Below are 8512 nucleotides of genomic sequence, written 5' to 3' on the forward strand. Positions count from 1 at the left end.
TGGCTTGTCAGTTCCCCTTGCCCTTCTATTTTCTGTCCAATTAATTCCTTTCTAGCTCTCCGGATAAAAGGACACAATGGAGCCCCTCCACAGCATAATGAATCATTAAAATTCAGCAGCGCGGCCCTGGCACTTGGCTTCTCCCTGGGCTGGTTAGGGACGGCTGCTTGGCATGCATGCCAGGGCCAACTTGAGCATTCTACCCGCTGAACCATCGGAGATGGGATCTCTCCTCATTCCTCTCTTGTCGGTGGTTTAACAAAGAAATCTGAACTTAATATTTTGGTTGATGCGTCTATAGCCACATATAAACTCAGTGTCAACTCAAGGCCCTGTAAGGTCAGAAGGTTATGAGAGTGGCACTAAGCTGTTTGCTGCAACATGGCAGTTCTATTTTTTTCAACACCTGTATATTTCCCCAAAAACTGACTAGATAAAAAGCTTATGAGCTCTACAGCAAGATGTATTTTGCATTATTTTGCATTTTGCAAAAATCATTGATAGACTTACATGTCCACCTGAGTAAAGTTAAATGTACTGTGAAGGTTTATTACTGTCACTTTGGAAAACTGAGAATAATAAAATCATTCACTGGTCTCCCCTCACAGCTGTAGCTCACAGTACAGATGTTAAACAAGATGGTATCCAGTGTAAAGGCAAACTTCAATGCAATTCATTCCATTCATTTATTTTTTCACAAGTAGTTTCCAAATATTAAAGAACAAATACGAACAAAAAGTTGAAGCTAAATATGGATGCAAATAAGAATGACAGAAAGACAAATATCAAGAAAAAGTATCTTTTTATTTCAAAAAAAAAAAAAAAGGCCAGCAAATGGGTTAGCTGTGCATGTATGAATGAAACTCTAGTTAATATAACAACAATAATTTTCACAGCCTTTCTCAAAATTATACACCAGAATATACAAAACACAGTTCCGTGGACAAAAGTTAGAGCAGGATGCTCCGTACGTTTCGCATACAGCATCTCACAGAACATTACAAACCAAGGCTGAAAGGAATGATATCAAATTAAGGATATAATCAGGAGTAGGTTAACTGTAGGATTCTCTGGTGTTGATTACTGATTGTGTGCTGCCTGAAGTATGTTAATAAATCAATTTCATACTGAAATACTGACAAGAAGCATTAGAAGGCACAAAAACGTTTTGCGTGAGACTGCAGCAGTGAGTTGCCACTTATTGGTTGATGAGATAAATATGGGCAAATACTCACACACTCTTCATTTCCTCCTTAAATCCTAAACAGTCTTCTGTGAGTAACGGATGAATTCAAAGATAATTTGAAGAGTTGATTAAGTATCATTTGGTGTGTATTACGTCATGGGATATGTATCTCTCTCGCAAGGAAATTGCTCACACATAGAGAAGCACTTTATCTCCCTGACACACAGACAGATGCGTGTACATATAGCCTACATGTTCATCCACGTATACAGGAGGTCCAGCTGACATGTCACTCAGAGTGTGTGGTGTTATTTTACCCCATTTCCTTTAACCCTAGATCATGACTAATCGCAATTTGCCAAGCATAGCTTTCATACACCTGTTCTGTCCTATGCGAGCGCATGTTAGGCTAGCTCTGTCTGCTTGCAACTTGGAATGGAGATGTTACTGAAAAATGGTCTTAAATGGAATGATATTGAAATTGTTGTATTTGTATTGTCTTTCACTTCATTTACCTTGTTTTCATTAAAAACCAAACAGCACTGTAAATAACCAAACCCACATTACATGTGTTCATCTACTTAAGAACAAAGGAAAAACAATAATGCTTGAACATAAATACATATAAGACTTTTATGCCAAAATGACACTATAAGATTCATAAGAGCCATTTAGTTAAGACTGATCGACAGATGCAAATGGGGTGCGATATATAGCTCTGGCCATTAATGTAAATTTCACTGCAAATTCACATAATCGGTCCCGTGTACGTTCTCCAATGTTTCCTGCTTCTCCATCTGCTTCACAACAGAATTGAGCCAAAGCATTTCTCTCCTACCTGACTCGGTGGCAGGCCTTTTGCTTTACCTCAAATGTTCACACACGTGCAATCTTAAACTGAAAAAGATGGGGGATGTACAGGATGTAGGCGTAGGCGACATGTCCTCATGGAGGAGTTTTGGCTCACCAACAACACAATTTGTTTTTGTGTAAAAAAAAAGTCAGTGTTTTCATCGCAGCGATATAACTTTGTATAAAATCAGCAGGCACTTTTTTCTTTTGTTTGCTTCACGTTCAAATGGTCACAGGAAGCCTACTACACACACTTCTCCACCTGCTCCTTACTTCCTTCATTAGTAGTGCATCAATCTGAATGAGTCTCTGGTGCGAACTGACTGTTTCTCGTCCCTTCAGGGTCGAGACAGCGTGGTGTAGACGGGCTGGTCCCAGCTAGAGGCGGTGGGGCTGTGGGCAGGCGCCATGGACAGACTGTTAAGGATCGGGCTGCCGTAGGCCCGCCTGGATGAGTGAAAGTAGGGGTACTGGTAGAGGCTAGAGGGGTAGCCGGAGTAAGGATTGTAATAGTTGGAGCTCTGGAGGTCAGTATAGTCACACTGGGAGCTGGAGAAAGAGGCTGCAGCCGAGGCAGCTGATGTGGCCGAGGTGACACAGGCCTGGCTACTGTAGGAGCCGTAATCGGAGTGTGAGGGTGACCCGTGGGAGTGCTCGCTGTAGTGGCTGGGGCTCAGTTGCTCTGTTTTTATATGGAGCCGGTGCTGGCCCACCTCGCTGGCGGAGGGAGCAGAGGAGGACATGGTGCCCTTGCGACTCCACGCTGACCCGTTGGCGCCTGCATGACTGTATGAGGAAATGTAAGAGCCACCAGGGGCTGGAGCCTGCCCGTGGCTGTGGTCTGAAGGTAGGGTGGAGGAGCCCGAGACATGGCCGTTGAGGGGGAGGTACTGGTCAAACTCGTGCACGTCGAAGGTCTCCATGTTGCTGATGACATCAGTGCTGAGCTCAGAGATGTCTACGTTGCTGAAGTCAATGTTTTGCCTGTTGCTGTCAACAAGACGACGGCCTTCATGTTTCAGATCCTGCTTCACCCCGTGGTGCAGGTCTGTTTTGGGAGTAGTGGGCGGTGTAGGGGGACCATGGGGCTGCCCTGAAAAATAATACCAGACATAAAGAGTGAAGGTTCATCACTCTCATGATTCAAACTATTTACAACAGCCAAAAAATATTGAATTCCTAAAATAAAACTCACAAACTAGTTGTGTTTGATGCATTATTTCTTATTTCTTTGGTTAAATATAACATCATACCTGCATGTTCAGGGTGGTGGTGTCCATCAGTCATCCCTGCCAGTCCTCCCATCCCTGGTTCAGCTTTATACATGTGATGTGCCAGTTCTGCTCCTGAGTCTGAGTCGCTCTGGCCTGGTTTCATATTCTTCCGTCTCCGGGGCTGGTACTTGTAGTCTGGATGATCTTTCTTGTGCTGAACCCGGAGTCTCTCTGCTTCATCTACAAATGGCCTCTTCTCACTTTCTGAGAGCAAACTATGATGAAAACAAATTATAAAACATTAAAATGGGTGCAGTCAAACTAAACAAAAATAAAAAGATAAAATGGTTAGATGGCTCTAGTGACTTTAGAGCATTTTTTTATTTAATGTCATGAGGTCAGAAGAAAATGGCCCTTTTTATTTCTTTTAAATCATTTACATTCAAAATCTAAACTTTTCGAAATTTAATCAATAGATATTTTTTTATGTAATTGCTAAAGCTGCTAATGTAATGTGCCCAAATCTACTTTTTTATTAAAAAAAATGAATATTATTGATTAACACTCTCTTTCTCCCTGCATTTCTTTTTTATAAAATAAAATAAAATGTTGTCTTACCGCCACAGTTTTCCCAGAGTCTTGCTCAGTTCGGCATTGTGCAGATGTGGATACTGATCCGCCAGCTTTCTGCGGGCCGCTTGCGCCCAAACCATGAACGCATTCATGGGTCTCTTGACGTGAGGTTTATTCTTCAGGGATCCGTTCCCCCTCACGGGCATAGGCACCAAGGACCAGTCGTACCCCTTGAGGACCTGAGAGACGGCATCCCGTATGCAAGCTGGGAACCGGTCGTCATCCTCCGAGTCTAGTTTCTTGCCCAAACTGGCGAGCAGGGATCCTTGGCCGTCGGAGCCCGTTGGTGAGGACGGAGCATCGGAGTCGGACTCGTCCTGGGACATGGAGCTGTTTGTGCCAGATGGACTGCACGGCTGGTCGCTGCCACATTTGTCATGCTCCTCTGTCATTTTTAACATTACTTGCTCAGACCCTTGGGGATGAAAATCCGAAAAAGTAATCTTCAATTAAAAACAAAAATCAAATGTTACCAATTGAAGCGCGCAGCAAAGTGGCCAGTGCGCCTTTTACGCACGGTGCGCCACAGTAAATTCCTTTAACAATTTCAGTCAATGTGAGTCCGTTGTTTTCCTTCTGCTTCCCTGTTTGTTTGTCTTCGTTAGTCTTGTTTTCCTATGCTGTCATGGGAGGTGCAGTCGTGAAAGTTGTGATCTACAATGTGAGCTGTGGAGCTACACGTTACAGCAACTTGAGTTGGAGTTTTAAAATCGTCACTCCACCCTCCGCCTGGGATTGGCTGGACCAAATCACCACTTGCCCGCCATTGGTTCAGGCTTTTATGTGGGCTTAGTTATGATTTTTTTTTTTTTTTTTTTTTATTGGTGACACGTTGTGTGACAAACAATTCCATAATGCTGTTAGTTAGTAAATGTAGTGAATTCAGAAATTACTCAAATGTTTAAAAAAAAAAAAAAAAACGTTGGATGTAAAATATATATGTTGACACATTTAGAATGGCAGGAAATAATGAAGTTATTTTTTGCTGTCTATAGTCCACACATAAGAAATATGTCAAATGGCAAAAGAAGATTTAAAAAAATTATGATCTTTTTTTTTTTACTGAGAGGAAGTTAGACGGACTCTAAACAAGAATCAACTATCGCAACTTTGTTGTGGCATGCAGAGAGTAAAAAGATTGATATTCAGCTTTTTATTTTCTCAGGTAACAGAACAGTCTTAAAAATGTAAACCTAAATGGCAAATGTGTCAAAACTAAGTAACAAACTAATTTGCAGGCGGGTTGCAAATAATAGCAAATATATAATTAATGTCAAGTCTGACAGATCTCACTGTCAAAGAGGCAGGATGATCCTCCCTCTCACTAGTTAGAACTAATGGCTGCATTTCTTTCTTTGAGTAAAAAGACACATTTAATAATTGCTTATAACAATAATTCATCACTGTTTTTTTAGGCAAGTTCAATGAGTCATATTAAGCCTTTTATGCCTGTCTGTATAATCTAAACAAATGATCATGACACAAGAAACAGAAACTCTCACTCCTGAATCGACTAACTAAAATGTGTGTTTGCGTTGATAACCAAAAACAACTTTATAGGCCTGTGCGAGCCCAAATATAGATTTGATTGATTTCCCAAATTCAGAAGAGGAAGTTCAGCAGCTGTTTGTTTTGTGATCCATAAGTCACATCTCACCACCAGTAAGGCTGTCTTTTTTATGACACTGAAGATATAAAGAGCAAGAGAAGATAAGAGGATAGATTGAATCAATGCCTTTGTGTTCATGTATTGCGGGATGATTTTTATCACTGGCCTCCCTGTGAAAAGACGAGGTGTGTTTGTGCTGGACGGCAGTTTGCTTTGCTCGGTGCACACTGCAGGTGGCTGAGGGAAGAAGAGAGTATGTAGTGTGGAAACAATATAAATTGTGGCTTTTACATACAGGACAGTGTTTTCTGCAGGGAAGGTAAAGGCTTGCACAGTAAGGTAAGAAGCTTTCATTGTTTGGCTTTTATAGGCTTAAGAAGCAAAGGGCCAATCCAGTGAGTTTGAATGTTATAATTGATGTCTGAAGACGGATCATGTGTCTGCCTTTTATATATAAATGTAATACAAAATAATGTAACATTTATATCACAGATGATGAAATGAAAATGCTCCTCTGGTCAGTCCCGAGCAGCCTGTCTTTTTAACAGATGCTGTCAAAGCGCTCAAGTGTGAGTCAAGTGTGTGTGTGTGTGTGTGTGTGTGCGTGCGTAATTGCGTGTGTGCTTGCGTGCGTGCACGTACGTGTGTGTGTGTGTGTGTGTGTGTGTGTGTGTGTGTGTGTGTGTGCGTGTGTGCGTGCATGTGTGCATGTGTGTGAACAGACAGGACAGTGGCTAGTTGTCAAACATGAATGACTCTGGCTTCACTCTCGTTCCGCTCCACACATGGAAAAGTATTTACTGTGTATGTGCATGCATGTATCAGCAGAGAAGGCTCAGATATGTAGACTCAAGCATGTGTTATGCAGAGGTGGAAGAAGTATTCAGATCCTTTACTTAAGTAATAGTACTAATACCACACTGTATCTATTACTCTGTTACACTATGTTATACTATGTTACTTGAGATAAAGTATGTAAGTATCATCAGGAAAATGTACTTAAAGTTTAAAGGTAAAAGTACTCAATGCAGAAAAATCCTCACATTTTAGAAACTGGAAACGATCAAAACAGTTCTGTCATCAACTAAGTGTTTAATCTGCTAATCATTTCAGCTGTACTTGTAGGCCTATATATTGTTGGGTAGTTTAATTAATAATAAAACATTGTGTTTTGTAAATGTGTTTTGTGCGCAAAAATGTGTAAAGTAACTAATAACTAAAGCTGTCAGCTTAACGTAGCAGAGTAAAAAGTATAACATTTATCTCTGAAATGTAGTGGAGTAGAAGTAGAAAGAGGAATAAAAAAAGACTCAAGTAAAGTACAAGTACCTTAAATTTGTAGTTATTGCAGTACTTGAGTATATGTACTTAGTTACATTCCACCACTGGTGTTATGTGTCCATATTACATGTCTGTCTTGCATGCTTTTTAAGACATAAGACAGTTCATTTTAATAATGAACTAGTAAGCACTTAGCGAGTAGAAACCACCACTAATTAATCAATTTGATTCAACAAACTAAACATAATTTCTGTCATTTGAATATAAATTAAATTGATGGTCTGATCCTTTTAACAGTCCCTTTGGATTTGCAATTAAACTTTCTGTTTGTGTCAAATGTAATGCTGGAACTCCCAATTCTCAATCACCATCGAAACTGAATCAACTGTTTCTGGCTCAAGTCCCCACAAAATTTTAATGGAAGACCTTGTCATTGTTAATGTATCCTGCCGACAGACAAACAAACAAACAAACAAACAAACAAATCAATATTAATCAAAAAACTGCGTCATAGTTCAAAAATAGTAGTTATTTTGATTTGTATTTATTGAAAAAAATAAACAGCATTATATTTTGAACATGATTTTAATAGCTGAGGTTTGGTTCAGTAAAATAAAGTCAGCCACTATAAAGCATTATTAAGAGAAAGACAAAACCTCAAACTCCTCACCAATCACTTCATCTCAGGTAGAATGTCTCTGAAGGCCAATCAGGATGAGCCCAACGTGAGTGACAGCTGCCGTCAAGCTGCTAAGCTGTGAGACGGTCTTGGTTTCTGGGTAGAGAGGAGACAGACTTAAACAGACTCCAGCCCCCCCACCCCCCCTTCATGCTTCCCTGTATTGTGGGGAGAAACTCTGGCCAGAGTTTGTGGGCTCTGTGCTCTTGATTAGAAAAGGAAGAAGCAACAGGGGAGAGGTAACCGCGCATGAACCTTAAGTGTCCCGAAGAATGAAGGAAGGTTTTAATTTTCCTATTTTTGTGAGATTCATCTCAAAGAAAAGACCAGGGTAAAGATTTTCAGATTTCCTTTTTTTTTCTTCCAGACCTAAGCAGAGCATTTTAGCCCATTTCTCCTGGGCCCTAGTCACTTCTACCCCACATGTAAATTATACTCTCTGGCTTCTAATGTGCATACAAAATTAAATTACACAGTCACCCACAGGAATCTCGCTCCCTTTGGTCTCTGCTTCTGTGTTTTAATACACTTAGGCACATTTCTTCTCTTTAGCCAAGTTATTGGACAGAGTTTGTAGAACAGATAAATTGGCATACATTGCCATAACATTGTGCAGTAAATAAAAAGTTTTTGATGTGTTCGGATGATGTGAACCATATATTCCATATTTAAATCTATATGGCTGTGCATGATCACATCACAAGAATCCAGATAGAATTTTTAATTTTTTTCCACATGAGAAAAACTGGCAACCCGTGTCTCTATAGCCACCACAGTGCCCTAACCCAAACAGCAGGCCTTCATTCTGTCGAATAATCTCACTGATTGCACACTGAGTCACTGTAAACTTACTGAACTGGGGAGACAGGCATGCACTCCCTCTCACCCAGACAATCCCAACCACTGCCTAACCACATGTGGAACAAGCTCCTGGGCTGCTAACAAGCCATATTTCACCTCTGTGTCACATCAACCAGACCACTTCTATCTTTGGTTTCACACACTCAGAAAGAAGGTAATTAATGCAAAATTTAGAGTTGCAGCAAACACAACTGGAA

General features: G+C 40.6%; 1 protein-coding gene across 1 annotated transcript; it reads right to left on the bottom strand.

Annotated features, from left to right (window-relative positions):
- Nucleotides 1-785: 785 nt before the first annotated feature.
- On the bottom strand, nt 786-4566 carry LOC116059582 (transcription factor Sox-8). Its single transcript, XM_031312759.2, has 3 exons — nt 3871-4566; nt 3292-3527; nt 786-3131 (listed from the first exon to the last, which is right to left on the bottom strand). Exons 1-3 carry the CDS (start codon nt 4284-4286, stop codon nt 2377-2379), a joined length of 1407 nt encoding a protein of 468 aa, XP_031168619.1. The 5' UTR covers nt 4287-4566; the 3' UTR covers nt 786-2376.
- Between the last annotated feature and the right edge of the window lie 3946 nt (nt 4567-8512).

Source organism: Sander lucioperca, chromosome 21, assembly GCF_008315115.2.
Source record: "Sander lucioperca isolate FBNREF2018 chromosome 21, SLUC_FBN_1.2, whole genome shotgun sequence".
In the NCBI taxonomy this organism is placed as follows: Eukaryota; Metazoa; Chordata; class Actinopteri; order Perciformes; family Percidae; genus Sander; species Sander lucioperca.

What these genes read in the sequence shown, in the direction of transcription:
- LOC116059582 (XM_031312759.2), bottom strand. Translation starts at nt 4,286, where the DNA reads ATGTTAAAAATGACAGAGGAGCATGACAAATGTGGCAGCGACCAGCCG. An exon ending in ACTCTGGGAAAACTGTGGCG is followed by an intron (nt 3,528 to 3,870) that starts GTAAGACAACAT and finishes TTTTCATCATAG; the next exon opens with TTTGCTCTCAGAAAGTGAGA. An exon ending in CCACCACCCTGAACATGCAG is followed by an intron (nt 3,132 to 3,291) that starts GTATGATGTTAT and finishes ATTATTTTTCAG; the next exon opens with GGCAGCCCCATGGTCCCCCT.